Source organism: Stigmatopora nigra, chromosome 4, assembly GCF_051989575.1.
Source record: "Stigmatopora nigra isolate UIUO_SnigA chromosome 4, RoL_Snig_1.1, whole genome shotgun sequence".
Classification (NCBI taxonomy): domain Eukaryota; kingdom Metazoa; phylum Chordata; class Actinopteri; order Syngnathiformes; family Syngnathidae; genus Stigmatopora; species Stigmatopora nigra.
In genome coordinates this window covers 201,528-217,756 of record NC_135511.1, presented here as the reverse complement: position 1 = coordinate 217,756, position 16,229 = coordinate 201,528, and the positions used below count along the sequence as shown (strand labels likewise).

The window sequence follows — 16,229 nt, the reverse complement described above, 5'->3', positions numbered from 1 at the left end:
TTTGAGCCCACCTAAAAGTTGTGCAATGTTAAGAGGACTTGAAAGAAAAAAAGGGGGGGGGCACATTAAGTAAAGGTCTGCAGAGACGCCGACTATTCCAATTGTCCGTGTCCAAATCGGTCTAAAATGAGAGTCATTTCATCAACAACAACAACAGCAAACACAAGTGGCTGTCCGCTAGTAGAGAAAGGCTAGAATAAGTGCATTCTTTCTGTGTAGCATTTGATCGTCTCGCAATGGATGGACGTTGCGCTTCTGCGAGTGAGAGAAAGAGAGAGAGAGCGCGTGGGGGAGGGAGGAGAGGGAGGCGCGCACCATGGAGAAGGCAAAGGGGGCGGGCGTTTAGGCAGGCAGGCGCGCGCGTGCATGCGTGCGTGCTGGTTACGTGTTGGCTACGCGTGTCTGCGCCGGCCGGTCGGTCGGCCGCGCTCGCTCGCTCGCTCGCTCGGGATTGACCAGAGGCAAAAGCCGATTAGCGTTGATCTCTTTTGTGTCCGCCTCTGCCGCGCTCAAGAGTCGCCATGGATTCCTCTTTTTACAAGTCCTCCTCCTTCTCGTCGTTATCTTCTTCTTCTTCGTCGTCATCGTGGTGGTGCTCAGCGTGGTGCTCGTCGTCCCGGTCCCCATCCCCGGGAGCGGCGTTTAGGACGGCAGGACAACTTTTACGCGCGAGGACGGCATCGTCCGAGCCTTGAGGTACGAGACAAGAACAACAACAACAACAGGAAAGAAGAAAAAGTAGAAGAAGAGGAACGAGCGTCCGCGCGCCCGTCCATCCGTTCGAGCGCCCACTTTAACGCCCGACGATGCAAAAGAGCGTGCGCTACAACGAGGGCCACGCGCTCTTCCTGTCGCTGGTGGCCCGCAAGGAGGGCACCAAACGCGGCTACCTGAGCAAGAAGACGGCCGAGAACAGCCGCTGGCACGACAAGTTCTTCGCCCTCTACCAGAATGTCCTCTTTTACTTCGAGCACGAGCAGAGTGCCCGCCCCGCCGGGATTTACCTGTTGGAGGGCTGCACCTGCGAGCGCGCGCCCGCGCCCGCCTCCAAAATGTCCGCCGCCGGCAAGGAAGCCCTGGACAAGCAGGTGATGTATCAGCCTGCCGCCTTTCCTCCTTTTTGGTCAATTGCTAGAACGTGAGACTAACCTTCCAGTGACCTGGCTTCTTGATGACCGGGGTGACCTTTGCTCCCATTTTGCCCCGCCCCCTCTCTACCCACCAACGCTAACAATAAATCCGGCATAAGCGCGCCGCTACGTTACATCGCCCGCTCTTAGGTGGCCTCCGTGGGTCCTTGACTCTCCGTTCCGCTATCGTTTGGGAAAAGGCGTGGCGGCCATTGGCCAGTGTTGGCTCGACACGGTACTGCGCCGTATTTGCTTGTAAACGGGCATCCCAGTTGGAAAAGGAATCTGCTTTTTTTGGTGGTTATAGGCCACGGGATTAGTTGGATTCTCTGGAAGCGTTTCAGATTTGGGGAGGGAAAAAAATGACCCATCTGGGTCTCTTTCGTTGGGAGTGGCAAAGCACGCCGCTCTGATTTATTTATTTATTTTCCAAACGGATTACTTTGTCCAGTGTTTGGCTTGGGCCAATGTCCTCAATTCCGAGCGTTACTCTGAGCCTTCACCAACCATTGGCCACTCTCCATCAACCATGCACAACTTTCATCCGTTTCAAGTTAGGCCCGTAAATTGGACCTATTTTGTCCAATGCAGACATGACTGAATGAATGCAAAAGGTTTTCTTCTTTTGACGTTGCGTCTTGTGCCGGTCGGCCCGTCTCACGCTCTCACTCCAGCTGCTGCCATGCTTAATTGTGGCTATTTCCAAGACGCCCCGAGCCGCCGGGCGGCGTTGGGCCGCACACAAACACACCGCACGTTCAATGCCAGACCCCCAGCGGTTACAATCTAGCATCGTTTTTTTTTTTTTCGAGTTGGAGGAATGGCGGCATTCAAGCTCCGAGGGAAGATAGTCCAGTGTCTGGCTGGGCTATCTTTCTGTGACTTATTTTGCCGCAAAGTCAAGTCACCGCCCCCGCATTGAGCGGCCGGCAGCCTTCCTTTCCCCGTTGGGTGGCGTCCTCTCACAAAGATACAAACCCTTGAAATGCTAGGAGTGCTTTGACGCCGGCCTCAACGGTTTCCACAGCGACCGAGCGTGCCGCCGCCGCCGCCGCTGCTCATTCAACGCCAGTGCGCTTCGGTGGGGATTGCGCAGTTTGCCTGGCCTGGCCTCGCCCCGCCGCCAGATGCATTGCCATGGTGTAGATATGCGTCAAAGCCGTGGATTTTTTTCTTGCTGTGAGGCGTGTCCGTTAAAAAAAGGATGTACGCTGTCCCCTCTGCTTCCGATATGGATTGCTTTCAAAATACGTCTATATCCATTTTGTACATATAAATAATATCTGTGTGTGCACACCGAAGACAGAAGTCAAAACAAACTAACCCTGGCTGTCCCACCGCCCCTTGCCTGTCGTTAGCCGGCACGGGCTCCGGCACCCCCGCGACCATGGTGAGGATGAGAAAATGAATGAAATCATTTCATCCACTTTCAGTAAATGGTGTTTGCTTTGGCTCGCAATGGAAAGGCAAAGAGGATTCATTCAACGGGAAGAAAAGTTGCCGTGGAAACGCCTGTCATTCTCTTAGAGAGGATTTCAAAACATGCGCCAAAGAAATACTAGTACGTGAGTGACGCCACCCCCATCCACGGTGGCCTTTGGCGTCCATGTCCCAAGACGGCGGAAGGCCCTCTCGTCTTTGCCACAGTGTCCGTCCTCCTCCCGGGGGCAAAAAACTCCTGCTTCTCAGTCCCTCCACCGTCCCTCCACCGTCCCTCCTTCGTGCTCCACTGAATCCTCACTTGGACACAAAAGGATGAAAGCACGGAGGCACGGCGGGATGGAGAGGAGGCAGAGAGTGGGACGAGGGCGGACATGCCGGGCAAAAAGAAGAGAAAAGAAGGCCGGGTGTCCGTTTTGCGGCAGCGTCTTCTTTAAAAATAGACGCTCTTTGGCTAAGAGCGATCTCAGCTTGGCGTCACCCTACTTACTGTACGCGCAGCCTTCTCTAGGCCGCTGATTTGGTGTGTGACTTCCTTCCCGTGTCTGAGGATGTGAGGCTCGTACATTTGAAGAGCTGGCAGGGACACTGAGCCCTTTCAAAAAAAACACTTTGTTCTCCTCCAATGGGCGCTTAGCAAATGCTACCCAAACCGCTGTGGGTGTCCTCTTTGGTATTTTGTAACGTGGGCCCTCTCGTCTCTTGCACCCGCAGCACTACTTCCTGGTGGTGTTCGGCCACGACGGCCAGAAGCCCCTGGAGCTGCGCACGGAGGAGGAGCTGGATTGCGACCAATGGGTGGAGGCCATTCAGCAGGCCAGGTACGCCGCGCGCCAAGAAAGCAAACGTTTCAGAGAAAAGTCTGACGCCCGACCGCCCGACCGACCGACCGACCGACCGATCACCTTTCAGTTATTCCGACATCGTCCTGGAACGAGAAGTGCTGATGCAAAAGTACATCCACCTGGTGCAGATCGTGGAGACGGAGAAAGTGGCGGCCAATCAGCTGCGCACGCAACTGGAGGACCAGGACACGGAGATCGAGAGGCTCAAGGCCGAGGTAGCGTCCACGCCGCGGCGCTCGGCCACAAATACGGGAAAAGACCATCTGTGTCGGCAGATCGTCGCACTGACCAAAACCAAGGAGCGCATGAGGCCTTACCACGTCCACCACGAAACGGAAGACCCGGACATCAAAAAGATCAAGAAGGTCGGCCTCCATCAACCGTCCTTTTTCTTTCTTTCGCCCCTCCCCCGCTAGAGATTAACACCGCTGTCCAAACGCAGGTGCAGAGCTTCATGCGGGGCTGGCTCTGCCGCAGGAAGTGGAAGCTGATCGTGCAGGATTACATCTGCTCTCCTCACGCCGAGAGCATGAGGAAGAGGAACCAGATCGTCTTCAACATGGTGGAGGCGGAGACGGAGTGGGTCCATTTGGATTTGAGCTTTCTTTGAAGCAGGCGGATGATCATTTTGCGACGGCTTGACCGCAGGTACGTCCACCAGCTGTACATCCTGGTCAACTGCTTCCTGCGACCGCTGAGGATGGCGGCCAGCTCCAAGAAGCCCCCCATCAGCCACGACGACGTCAGCAGCGTCTTCCTCAACAGGTGGGCGTCGCCCACGCAGGCATTTTCATTCTGACCATCTGACCGCCGGCTAACCGACGGCCGTCCCGTGTGGGCATTTTCATTCTGATTATCTGACCGCCGGCTAACCGACGGCCGTCCCGTGTGGGCATTTTCATTCTGATTATCTGACCGCCGGCTCACCGACCCACGGCGTACTCGCCCGTTCCAGCGAGACCATCATGTTCCTGCACGAGATTTTCCACCAGGGTCTGAAGGCCCGGATCGCCAACTGGCCCACTCTGGTGCTGGGTGAGAGGCGGCCCCGTATGTCCCCCGAGGTTTCGGGGGGGGGGCCGAGCCTAAAAGCGGCGGCGTCCTTTCCAGCCGACCTCTTTGACATCCTGCTGCCCATGCTGAACATCTACCAAGAGTTTGTGCGGAACCATCAGTACAGCCTGCAGGTCCTGGCCAACTGCAAGCAGAACCGAGACTTTGACAAGCTGCTCAAACAGTACGAGTCCAACGCCGCCTGCGAGGGGAGGATGCTGGAGACCTTCCTCACCTACCCCATGTTCCAGGTGGGGCCGGCCGTCGACCCGTAGATCAGTGGTCTCAAAGCGGTTCCACATAGGGCCGGCCGCAGTGGGTCCTGGTTTTTGTTCCAACCGATCCAGTGCCGACATTTTAACCAATCAGGTGTCTTTAAAATAAGTAGCACCTGACTCTAATTAACTGATTGCACTTGCAAAAGGTATCCTTGTTGAGTTGGAATGAAAACCTGCACCCACTGCGGCCCTTTGAGGACCGCTTTGAGACCACTGCCGTAGATCCTTTCTCACTAGATGACACTAGATGCTCCTTTTTTCTTTCCTCCCCCTCGCCGCCAGATCCCTCGCTACATCATCACGCTGCACGAGCTGTTGGCGCACACGCCGCACGAGCACGTGGAGCGCAAGAGCCTGGAGTTTGCCAAGTCCAAACTGGAGGAGCTGTCCAGGTACAGTGGTTTCCCACACTAGATAAGTCGCAGCCCTTGTGTTCTATGTCCGCCTCGTCATCAAAATGACGACGGATGCCTTTGGACAGAGTCATGCACGACGAGGTGAGCGACACGGAGAATATTCGAAAGAATCTGGCCATCGAGAGGACCATCGTGGAGGGCTGCGACATCCTGCTGGACACCAGCCAGACCTTTGTCAGGCAGGGTGAGTCAGTGAGACAGCGAGAGAATGTGGGATTGAGCCAATCCGCGGCCCCTTGCCGTTGATTGAAAAGCAATCATGGGCCAATTGCCCGATTGAATCGAAGGGGGGCGCCGCCATCGATCCCCCCTTTCAAATGTGAGAGCGGCGAAAGACGAGCCGGCGTTAAACGGCGCTCTATTGCGGATCCGCCCGTGGTTTGGCGGCGTTCAGGCTCTCTGATCCAGCTGCCGTCGGTGGAACGGGGCAAGCTGAGCAAGGTGCGACTGGGCTCGCTCTCCCTCAAGAAGGAAGGGGAGAGGCAGTGCTTCCTCTTCACCAAACACTTCCTGGTGTGCACGCGGAGCTCGGGCGGCAAGCTGCACCTCCTCAAGGTGAGGCCGTCTCCATCCGGGCCGCCGCCACCCCCGACTTTCCCGACTTTCCCGACTTTCCCGACTTTTGACCGCCGCTCTTCTCCGATGGCAGCAAGGCGGCGTCCTGTCCCTCATCGACTGCACGCTCATCGAGGAAGCGGACGGCGCAGACGAAGACGGTGAGCGCGCCAGATTGGGCCAGAAACCACGACTGGCTTTGCCAACAGATGACGTTTTTTTTTTTCTTTTCCTCCAGCCAAGGTCGGAGGTCAAGTGTTCGGCCAGCTGGACTTCAAGCTGGTGGTGGAGCCGGCCGACGGGGCTTCCTTCACCGTGGTCTTGCTGGCGCCCTCGCGGCAGGAGAAGGCGGCGTGGACCAGCGATATCAGCCAGGTAGCACCAAGGGGAATAATCCGGAAAGACGGGAGCGCGTTTCGGAAAAGAAGAAATGGTACTTTCTTCTTCTTCTTCTTCCTTCTCAAGTGTATCGATAACATCCGCTGCAACGGCCTGATGACCAGCGTCTTTGAGGAGAACTCCAAAGTCACCGTGCCTCACATGATCAAGTAAGGATCAGCCGTGGCGATGGCGGTGGCGGTGGCGGTGGCCATCTCTGCATGACCTTTGAAACATCTGCGCGTGACCAGATCGGACGCGCGTCTCCATAAAGACGACGTGGACATTTGCTTCAGCAAGACGCTGAACTCGTGCAAGGTCCCGCAGATCCGCTACGCCAGCGTGGAGCGTCTGCTGGAGAGGCTGACCGACCTGCGCTTCCTCTCCATCGACTTCCTCAACACCTTCCTGCACACGTACAGGATCTTCACGGGCGCCGCCGTGGTCATGGACAAGCTGGCCGACATCTACAAGAAGCCCTTCTCCTCCATTCCCGTCAGGTGTCCCGACCATTCCTCTTTCCTTCCTTTCCGGCGGTTTGCGCGTCCCCCCGCTCTGGGTGGTCCACCCGATGGCCACTTTCTCTGGCGCCTATCTATTTTGACCCGTGTGTTTGTGTCCACGCCGCCCGCGTCCCCGATGGCAGGACGCCGTGCCTGTCGTTTGAGCGTCTGTCCATCTCATCCATCTGTCCCGACTACACGCTGAAGATCAAGAAGATGGCGGCGGATCCGTCCAAGTAAACTGACCGGCTCCTCCCGTCCTTCCGTCTCTTTGCCTCTTGGCCCTTTCCTCCTCCACTTCCTCCTCCTTCCCGCTCTTCCTGACCTCTTTCCTGACCTCTTTCCTGACCCTCCCGACGTGGTTTCAGCCTGGCCATTTGCGGACTTTTCTTCTCCCTTCTTTGTGTCATTGGTTGCTCCAAATGAGGGCATCCAATTGTGTCGCTTCTCAAGGCTGAGCCTAAAGATTTCCTCTTTGTCTTCCACTTTTTGCCCTTTTTTGCCCTTTTTTCCTCTTCCGAATCAATATCCTCCTGTCTCTTGAGCGTCCAGCGGAGAATAATGGAATACCTTTTGAATGATTGACGTGCAACGTTTAGCCAATAATGTCTTGTTAAGAGAGGGAGTTTTGTGTCCGCCATTCATGTGGGAATGGAATCCATTCAAAAGAAACGCTGGAATCCCCCGTAGTGATTGTGTAGCTTGGGACTTTGTGAAAAAGTCCAGAGCACCAAGCTTTGTGACTTGATTTTTGCATTTGCTCCTTCCTCACAGGTCCCTGGAACTGTTCTTCGCCAGCAACCAGAACAGCCGAGGCGGCGAGCACGGCGGCGGTGGCGGCGGCGGTGGCGGCGGTGGCGGCGGCGAGAAATCTCCTCACCTGTGTCGCAAGTTCTCCTCGCCGCCACCCCTCTCCATCTCCTCGCGCACGTCCTCTCCCGTGCACGTGCGCAAGCTCTCCCTGCACTCGCCCGTGGGCGGGCGTCCCGAGGCCAACCCGCAGGCGTGCCGCTCCCCCGTGGCCGGCCCCGCCTCGGCGCCCCCCTCGCCGGGCGCCGTCTCCCCGGCGGCGGAACGGGCCGCTGCCCCGTCTCCCGACCCGGACGGCGACGACGCGCCCAAGATGGAGCCTTTCGGGGGCAAACTGAGACGGAGCATACGCCGAGGTGAGCCCGTGTCCCTCCCACGCTCTGCGTGTTTTCTGCGGCCGAGTACTCCACCTCGCTCAAACGTGGTCCTTTGTTGCAGCCGTCTTGGAGTCGGTGTCGCTGGAGAAAATCATCCCCGAGTCTCCTCAAGGAAGCGAATCGGGAGAGGTGTCCCCGTGCCGCTCGCCGTCCACGCCGCGCCACCTCCGCTTCAGGCCGCCCGGAAGTAAGGACGCGTGGTCTTTTGGCGTGGGTCCCGTGGCCGGCCGGCCGCCCGCTGGTGTCCTCATTTGGCTTGTGACCCCTCCCACAGCCCCGTCGGAATGCTCACGCTGCGCCGTTTCCCCCGCCTCGGCTTTTGCCATCGCCACGGCGGCGGCGGGGCACGGCGCGCCGGCAGGTGGGTGGGCGCCGTCGGGGACGCCGTCGGGGACGCCGTCGGGGACGGCCCTAACCCTAAGCGTCTCCGTCTCCCCCCCGTAACAGTGTTCAACAACTCGGAAAGAACGTGCGATAAAGAATTCATCATCCGGCGTGCCGCCACCAACCGAGTTCTGAACGTGCTGCGCCATTGGGTCTCTAAGCACTCTCAGGTCAGCTAACATCAGCTTCTTCTTCTTCTTCTTCTTCTTCCGCAAATATTCAAGCAGGCCATGTTGAAGCCAGCTCCTTTATTATTTCTCATGTTTTTGTGGTCGTTGTGCTCGTTGAGGACTTTGAACTGAACGGAGAACTGAAAATGTCCGTCATGTGCCTCCTGGAGGAAGTCCTCCGAGACCCGGACCTGCTGCCTCAGGAGAGGAAAGCTACCGCCAACATACTCAAGTGAGCGCACGCCGCTTTCACCTCGGCAACGTCGCCGGGACGTGCCACGTTCCCTTTTGATTGTGTCGTCACGTGAAGGGGAATCCCACCCGAGCCCGTCCGGCCAAACTGAAGATGATTTTTATTTGGTTATTTGGGGGAATGCCGCAGTCGCGTCTAAAAATGTTCCACCTTTGATCAATCGCGTGATATTTGAAGGCCCTTCCTTGTTTTTGGTTTGTCTGTCAGCGGCCTCTCTCAAGACGAGCAGGACGACGCCCAGCTGAGGATCGAAGATATCTTGCAAATGGTCAGTGAGTCTCTCGCTTCTACTCGCGAGACGCCGACTTTTGTTTGTGTGTTTGCGCGTTTTCAGGCAGACTGTCCCAAAGCGGAATGTTTCGAGTCGCTGTCGGCGATAGAGCTGGCCGAGCAGATCACGTTGCTGGATCACATCGTCTTCAGAAGCATCCCTTACGAGTATAAAGCGACCTCGTCGGCGGCGGCGTTGTGGCGGCCTTCCCCTTCGCCGCCGTGGCCTCATTTTGGCGTCTTTCAGAGAGTTCCTGGGTCAAGGCTGGATGAAGTTGGACAAGACGGAGAGGACCCCCTACATCATGAAAACCAGTCAACATTTCAACGACGTGAGTGGAAAACAAAGCCGTGCTGAATGGGAAAAAATGGATTGGAACATGTTGCTCCCTCCCAGATGAGCAACCTGGTGGCGTCCCAGATCATGACCCACACGGACGTGGGCTCCCGGGCCAGCTCCATCGAGAAGTGGGTGGCCGTGGCCGACATCTGCCGCTGCCTCAACAACTACAACGGCGTCCTGGAGATCACCTCGGCGCTCAATCGCAGCGCCATCTACCGGCTGAAAAAGACCTGGGCCAAAATCGGCAAACAGGTAGGACAAAATAAGACCGACCGATTGTCTCCGAACACGCTGACGGGCTGTTCCGTCTCTAGACCAGGGCGCTGATGGACAAACTGCAGAAAACGGTGTCCTCCGAGGGAAGGTTCAAAAATCTGAGGGAGACCTTGAAAAAGTGAGGTCCCGTCACGCCCATTTTCCCTCAAGTCGCCACTCTGAGCCACTTGTCTCTCTTTCAGTTGCAACCCCCCCTGCGTGCCCTACTTGGGAATGTACCTGACGGACTTGGCCTTCATCGAGGAGGGAACGCCCAACTTTACCGAGGAAGGGCTCGTCAACTTTTCCAAAATGAGAATGGTACGAGGAGCGCCACGTCGCCGCCACGTCGCCGCCGCCGCCTCCGCCGCCGCCTCTCGGTCCTCCGCCGGACTGATGCCACTTTCTTTCCAGATTTCCCACATTATCAGAGAGATCCGGCAGTTCCAGCAGACGCCCTACCGGATAGAGCATCAAGTCAAGGTACAAGCCACTTTGGGAGATCCTCTCATCCACCGCTACTTGCTGGGAGATCTACCGCCCCATTTGCCTCATTGTGTTGATCTGGCAGGTGACCCAGTACCTCCTGGATAAGACTCTGATCATGGACGAGGACACCCTGTACGACCTCTCGCTGAAGATCGAACCCAGGCTCCCGGCCTGATGGATCGCCGCCCGCCCGACTCGGACTCTCGGTCCGGACCGGCGCGTCATCTTGAGAGACTGGAGATTGGAGAGGAAACCCGGGAAAGCGAGCGACGGTCCCCGAGGGAACACTGGTTTTTGAGCCAAGGGTGTACCGCGCCTACGCCGTTGACGCCCACTGGCCCGCCCCCTGGCCCGCCCGCTGGAAAGGAAGGACAGCATCCATTGAAATGTAGCATCAAAAGAGGGCGGGACAACCGGAGAACATTTGCCCGCCAGCAAGTGAGTGTCGTCGTGTTGCCGCAAAGACCCCTCCTTCCCTCCCTCGTCCTTGTGCAAGAGCCCCGCCCCCTAAAGCGCCCTTAAGCGCCCTAAAGCGCCTGCCTGTCGCTGAGAAATGCTTTGGCCTGAACTTGCATGATTTCAACTCGGGCTCTCAAGTGTCCTCCCGGAAAGGGCCTCGAGCTTCATCTTCGTGCGGGCTCCCTCTCAGGCTTCCGCGCCTCAAGCATGGCAACGGAGCGCCAAGCCGCATTGGGCATCGGGCCAATGGCGGATGGTTGGCTTCCTTCCACTGAATCTCACAAACTGGATACGTCACCGCCGCCCACTGTGCGTTTGTCATTTTCGCCAAAAGTTCGTACACTGACTTCTTCTCTCGTCAGCCCAAAGACATAAGTGTTTGCACGCCCTCTACTGGCCAACGGGCAAACCAATTGAAATGTGATTCGGGGCTGCTCCAACTTTTTTTGCTCAAAGATCTTCTTTTCAAGGAGCCACCTACCCTTTTCTCCTGGCCAGCCAATCACCAAGCGCAGCAGTTATGCATGCTAATGATACATAGCTGATGTCAGAAAAGGACCTAAAGTAGTGTCGACGGGTAGTAATCATGCTTGGACTCGCGATGGCGCTGTTTCCCAGCTCAGGTCTCATTTAAAATGGTATTGGATTGACCTATAGTACCTTAGCCATCGACTGGTAACTCGCCGATGGACGAATTGAGCACCCCTGATCTAATTAATCCGCCCCGGGACAAAAAAATCAAACTCAGGAACTAGATAAAAAACGTAACTTTTACATAGAGAACAATATTAAAGCCAGTTAGATCTTGAGCCCTCCCTGCAGACTCATTTGCATGCAAAAAAGGCCAGCAGTAAAAAATGTATAGGAGGTATTTTTTGAATGAAATTCTATTGAATGATACTTTATTTATACATGAAATGCTAAGATTGGTAGTTTTTGGGGGTTAAATGGTGGTCTTTGTAATTTAAATTTTTTTTTTAATCAAATCTAAAACAAAAGATTGGTCATCTAATACATCAATCATAAATCCACATTCGATTTAAAAAAAAACAATGCTACATGAATGCGCTTTTGGTGAGCATGTTCGTGACACAATCGATATGTCAGTAGCGCTCTCTGCTGTTCGTAATGAGATCTGCTCCAAAAAAAGCTTGTGCGGTGATTTTGCATTTTGAATCCACGTTTTGACTGCCACTTTGTGACGCCTAAAAGCGGGCAAAATCTTTCAAATGTGGCTTGGCTTCAGTGACGACTTTTGTCAATGTTTGTTGTTTTGATGACTGTTTCCTGCTCAAAAAATGACTCCACACGACATGGCTGAGAAAGATTGCAAGTTGTGCTCTTAAAAAGGGACTGTTTCGGCTTTCCTTTGTGGAGCCGGGCTTTTTGCGAGGAGTCAAATCTGTTGTTGTGGTGAAAATACACCGAGAAAAAAGGGGGTTGAATGTTTTTCTTTTTTTAAATGTAGCATTTGAATAATCCAACCGGTATTTTCTGTATTGCTCCTATGGCGAACGAATAGCTTTTCCTGCATGTTCACAACAAATGCATGTTGTGCATGTCTTACTGGTTTGCTCCCTTTACTTTTCTTTTCCAAATGAACGTCGTCTTTTTTTCTGTGTGCATCTGTCACGAGTCGAAAACAAGCCCGTTGTGCTTTTTTTTGCACAGCACTTTGCTATTCCAAGTGCCAGTTGTACTACTGTAGCTACGATCTGCTGACGTGTGGGCAACTGGATGCTGTGTTTTGTCGCGTAAAAGTCTCTCTTTGTACGTTTGCTTCGGATCTCTTCTCTCCGTCTGCATTTTCCACTCGCTGTTCCGGGGGAAAATAAATCAACATGCCTTACGTCTCGGAGTTTTCCCCAAACATGCAATGATTTTTGACAACCTATTAGCATCAGACACTTAATGGCAATCCTCGATTTTTTTTTTATTTTTATTCCGTACTAGGACGTTGGGTGCGATTGCTATATACAGTATTGACCTCTAGGTGGAGCAAATGATTCAAGGGAGTTCATCTGGCCGAACGACAGCGTTTTCTTAAATTATTCTATTTCAAGGACAAATCCACATTCAGATAAGATCAATCACAGTTAAACATTGTTTTAATTCCTCACAATAATCGATTGTCTGGCCAACCTTTTCATTTTTAGGATGGTTGTGGACTGACTAGGGATTATCTCGGCACACAAATAATACCTATGACGTCAAATTGTGCGTCGGGATTGTGCGACCGTGTCTGTTCTGCGCATGCTCGCAAGAAATGTGGCAAACACATGAACTTTGCTGTCATCAGACGCCACAGGTAAGCAAAATGATCATGTTTTCGTCCTACAATTTATTGTATAAATATGTTCTGATTTAGTTGTGATCGTGCCGAAAAGTGCTTTGCGTTTTCTTCTTTGTTGTTTTCACGTCGTTTCAGAACGTTTGATTTATCGGGTTAAACGCGCACATGCTATAAACTAACGTAGGGTGAGGCTAAAGCAAAGCACCCCCGCCCCCTCCCATGTCGCCCCTCCCATGTGGCCCCTCCCATGTCGCCCCTCCAAGTGCAATTCATCCTCTAATAATCAAAAGTGAAAATTGTGGGCTGTCAAGCGAAAACCACGTCCGGCCGGTAATTGAATTATCACCGTTGAACAGTTTGACGGGCGACGCCTCCGTAAAGGAGGAAATGCGAGGCTAAATGTAAACACCAACATAGGTTGGGATGGACGGATTGGAACGCATTTGCCGAGGAGGATGGGTCGCCCGCTCTGACCGAGGTCACAAAAACATGCGCCTTAATTCCCATCATAAAGTGTTTTCCTAAATGCTGTGAGCGGGCACACGGCCGATTAGAGCTCATTAAAAACCAGACGCTGATGTCCTTGGACATGTTTTGAATGCAACGCGAAAAAAAAGTCTCCCTCCTCGTCGTCTCTGCTAAAATTAGATTTCGGAGTAGTGTTTTGCCTGGACTTTAATTCACCATCCCCCCCCCCCCCCCCCCCCTAGTTTGGCTGGGTGCCCCTGCGATTTATGTTTTTTTTCCCCCTCTGATCGTCTCTAATTATCTATTATTTTCGTCTTCATTGTGTATTCTTTGGCTAGTGTCACTTAGCGGCCGATATTTTCACTTGGTGCGCGGGCGATTATTTCAGAAGAACACAATCTTTTGAAACGCAGCGGGAAAAAAGAATCAGGGAAATACGCCAAACCATCTCAAATCATGTTTAGCTTGAAATTCAAACAAGGAGATTTCACAGTCTGTTTTGTCATGCATAGTTGCTGTATTCTTTTTTTTTATTTGTTGGACGGATCAAGGCAAAACAGTACAAACACGCGACAGAAGAATGTTATGCAGGATTTAGCAAAGAATAAAGCCGAGTTCGTTTGGACGGCCTAGCCGTATTCTCGTATGGACCGAATTGAGGTCATTTGACGGCTCATTCCGCGTTGCACGCGTCGTCCACGTCCAGGCCGTTGTGGTGCGTCGCGGACGGTCGCCGGGGCGGCAGCAGTCGGTAACGGAAAGACACTCGGTTGACGTAGTTGCCGCTGGACACCAGCCTGACCACGGAGTTATCGCAAGCCATTTTTATCTGGGCTGAGGAATGAATAAGCGCAAGACATTCCATTTCCTCACGTCGTCTAAAGGACTGTTTATTGAGCGGACTCACCCTCACAGAGGCCACCTGGGAACCAACGGAGGACTTACCGGGTCTACTGAGAGGGAAGCACAGAGCGGCCACTGGAAACATGCGCGACGTGTCCACGCCGTTTCCCCCCAGGAGCTCCAGGTAGTCACCCGAACCCAAACATCCCGAAGACGACCTCCCCTGAGGCCAGACAAACAAATGCTCGAACGGAGGAGAGAAACGGTAAAGAAAAAGAGGAGTGCCCGACTGACCCTGGGCCCCAGCTGGTTGCCGTGGTCCTCCTCCAAGGCCAGCTGCGTCACTTCCATCTCCACCGGGTAAATGACGGAGAAGCTGCAGTTCCGCTTCTGATGGGGCAGCACCATGGTGAAGCTGCCCTCGGGGCTCGGAGACACGATGTTGCACGCTGAAACGCACGCATTATTGGATGCGTCAGCAGCGCATACGTCCAAGGCGAAGATGCTTTTTTTGCCGTCGGCCCGGTCCCGGCTCACGCCAAGGGTTGTGCACTTTCTCCACGGCCAGGGTGAAGCCGCCGCCGGGGCGACGGACGCGGAAAAAGATGGCGGCCACGTTCTGAGACGAGCGAATGGCGCGCCCCGCCGCCGCCTCCAAAGAGGAGGAGCAGATGTCCGTGTAGCGTCGGTGCAGAGGCAGCGGGTGGTCCTGACTGCTGGGGAAGTTCTCCCCCTGCAGAACCCAGCCGTCAAATATCTGAAAGCATACCAAATCCCGTCAAAAATGTACCAAAGGGGCGTGGCGTAAGATGAAGAAAAATGTCCAAAAACTCCACAATTCAACTTCTTGGCTCTCCTTTAAAATGTACAGTTTGATAGTGGTATTTTCCACACCATGACCGTTTTGAGAGTACTTGACTTCAAAGCACCGTTTAAGATTAAGAAAAGGTATTTGACGTAAAGTTTGCCAATGCATTGATTGCTCTTCAAAGTGCAAGCAAACTAAAGCATAACTCTATTTGTTTGTGTTAGACCTTGATGAAATCGCCCGCATCGCAGTCCACGTTGACGTCGGAGAGCTTCAGGCCGACGACCTCGCCGGGCTCGCCGATGATGAAGGCGGCGCACGTCGATGGCTCCTCCTCCTCTTCTTCCTCCTCCTCCTCCTCCTCCTCCGCAGACGCCGTGAAGGTAAAGTGGCCTTCGGTGGCCAACATGTCCAGGCATCCTGATAGTTAGAAAAGAAATGTTCCGAGGGATTCTTTATTACCGCGTTTCAAGCTGCCCCTAATCTTACCCCCACCCCCCCAAAAAAGCCAAAGAAAAATGGGGAAGGGCGGCCCCATTCCAAAAGCACACCCAAGCGCGACTCCATCCACTTTCTGAGGCCATTCCAATTCGTTTGGTGGGACTTTTTTTTTTTCAAAATCACCGACGCTTGACGGCGGAGCCACTTACTGAGGGGTCGTCGGAAAATGAAGTCTTCCGGTTGTTTCTCCCGCTCCAAAGCCGCAAGCCATCGGGATTCGGCCGACACCTCGTCCTGGCCCCCGTCCCGCGTACGCACGTTTGAGGACGGGGCAAGCCGTGGCGCCTTTTGCAAAGCGGCTCTTGCGCGGAGGTGGCGGCTCCCCGTCGTCCGGTATGACAGCGAGAAGAGCAGCAGCAGCAGCGGGAGAAGTTGCGCTGGCCCAAACATGCCACCCAATGCCACGGCTCGCTCGCTTGCTGTCGGAGGGTAAAAGGGGGAGAGTCTGCCCACCGGATGCGCCGTGCCCGCTTTTATAGGGCGCGCATGCGGCGGCGGCGGCCGGCATCTAGCACCACCTACTACCCTGGCGCACGCACACGCGGGCGGGTCAAACTGTCATTGCGCTCCACGCAGATGACGTACGTCCGTGGACGAGAGTCAGCATGTGCGTGCGTGTGTGTGTGATTGTAGCGTAGTCAGGGGCACATTTTCCATGTCAAATGGTGCCAAAACTACTAGAACAAATTGATAGAAACGCCTGATAGTAGTATTGTGTTTCTAGTGAAGACAGAGGTCGAAAAAGGAAGATCGATTTTTTGCTCGGAATAGCCATTAGACGACAATTCCTGGGCCAGTACGAGACCAAGACTTTGGGAAGTTGATGGACTTCTCTGGTGAGGCTGTGACTGACCACTAGAGAGCAGTGTTTGTCAATATTCGGGAGTTAAATGAAAGGGTCCAAATAG

At 54.2% G+C, this 16,229-nt stretch overlaps 2 protein-coding genes across 2 annotated transcripts; one reads left to right on the top strand and one right to left on the bottom strand.

Annotated features, from left to right (window-relative positions):
• The first annotated feature begins 791 nt into the window (after positions 1-791).
• On the top strand, positions 792-10,225 carry LOC144195952 (ras-specific guanine nucleotide-releasing factor 2-like). Its single transcript, XM_077715862.1, has 28 exons — positions 792-1,088; positions 3,285-3,391; positions 3,483-3,630; positions 3,691-3,780; positions 3,858-3,994; positions 4,064-4,180; positions 4,371-4,450; positions 4,526-4,719; positions 5,029-5,138; positions 5,228-5,346; positions 5,557-5,717; positions 5,812-5,878; positions 5,956-6,092; positions 6,183-6,265; positions 6,347-6,595; positions 7,373-7,764; positions 7,847-7,972; positions 8,060-8,146; positions 8,233-8,339; positions 8,459-8,571; positions 8,800-8,860; positions 8,927-9,030; positions 9,110-9,194; positions 9,260-9,457; positions 9,520-9,599; positions 9,664-9,781; positions 9,875-9,943; positions 10,032-10,225. The coding sequence occupies exons 1-28, from the start codon at positions 807-809 to the stop codon at positions 10,122-10,124; spliced, it is 3,714 nt and encodes a 1,237-aa protein (XP_077571988.1). The 5' UTR covers positions 792-806; the 3' UTR covers positions 10,125-10,225.
• Positions 10,226-13,668: 3,443 nt separating this feature from the next.
• Positions 13,669-15,828, bottom strand: LOC144195950 (corticotropin-releasing factor-binding protein-like). The gene is made up of 6 exons (XM_077715860.1): positions 15,471-15,828; positions 15,047-15,240; positions 14,550-14,769; positions 14,307-14,461; positions 14,115-14,235; positions 13,669-14,003 (listed from the first exon to the last, which is right to left on the bottom strand). Exons 1-6 carry the CDS (start codon positions 15,709-15,711, stop codon positions 13,843-13,845), a joined length of 1,092 nt encoding a protein of 363 aa, XP_077571986.1. The 5' UTR covers positions 15,712-15,828; the 3' UTR covers positions 13,669-13,842.
• Positions 15,829-16,229: the final 401 nt, after the last annotated feature.

What these genes read in the sequence shown, in the direction of transcription:
- LOC144195952 (XM_077715862.1), top strand. Translation starts at nt 807, where the DNA reads ATGCAAAAGAGCGTGCGCTACAACGAGGGCCACGCGCTCTTCCTGTCG. An exon ending in GGGGCACGGCGCGCCGGCAG is followed by an intron (nt 8,147 to 8,232) that starts GTGGGTGGGCGC and finishes CCCCCGTAACAG; the next exon opens with TGTTCAACAACTCGGAAAGA. An exon ending in TTCAGAAGCATCCCTTACGA is followed by an intron (nt 9,031 to 9,109) that starts GTATAAAGCGAC and finishes GGCGTCTTTCAG; the next exon opens with AGAGTTCCTGGGTCAAGGCT.
- LOC144195950 (XM_077715860.1), bottom strand. Translation starts at nt 15,711, where the DNA reads ATGTTTGGGCCAGCGCAACTTCTCCCGCTGCTGCTGCTGCTCTTCTCG. An exon ending in GCAACCAGCTGGGGCCCAGG is followed by an intron (nt 14,236 to 14,306) that starts GTCAGTCGGGCA and finishes GTCTGGCCTCAG; the next exon opens with GGGAGGTCGTCTTCGGGATG. An exon ending in CTTCCCTCTCAGTAGACCCG is followed by an intron (nt 14,004 to 14,114) that starts GTAAGTCCTCCG and finishes TTCATTCCTCAG; the next exon opens with CCCAGATAAAAATGGCTTGC.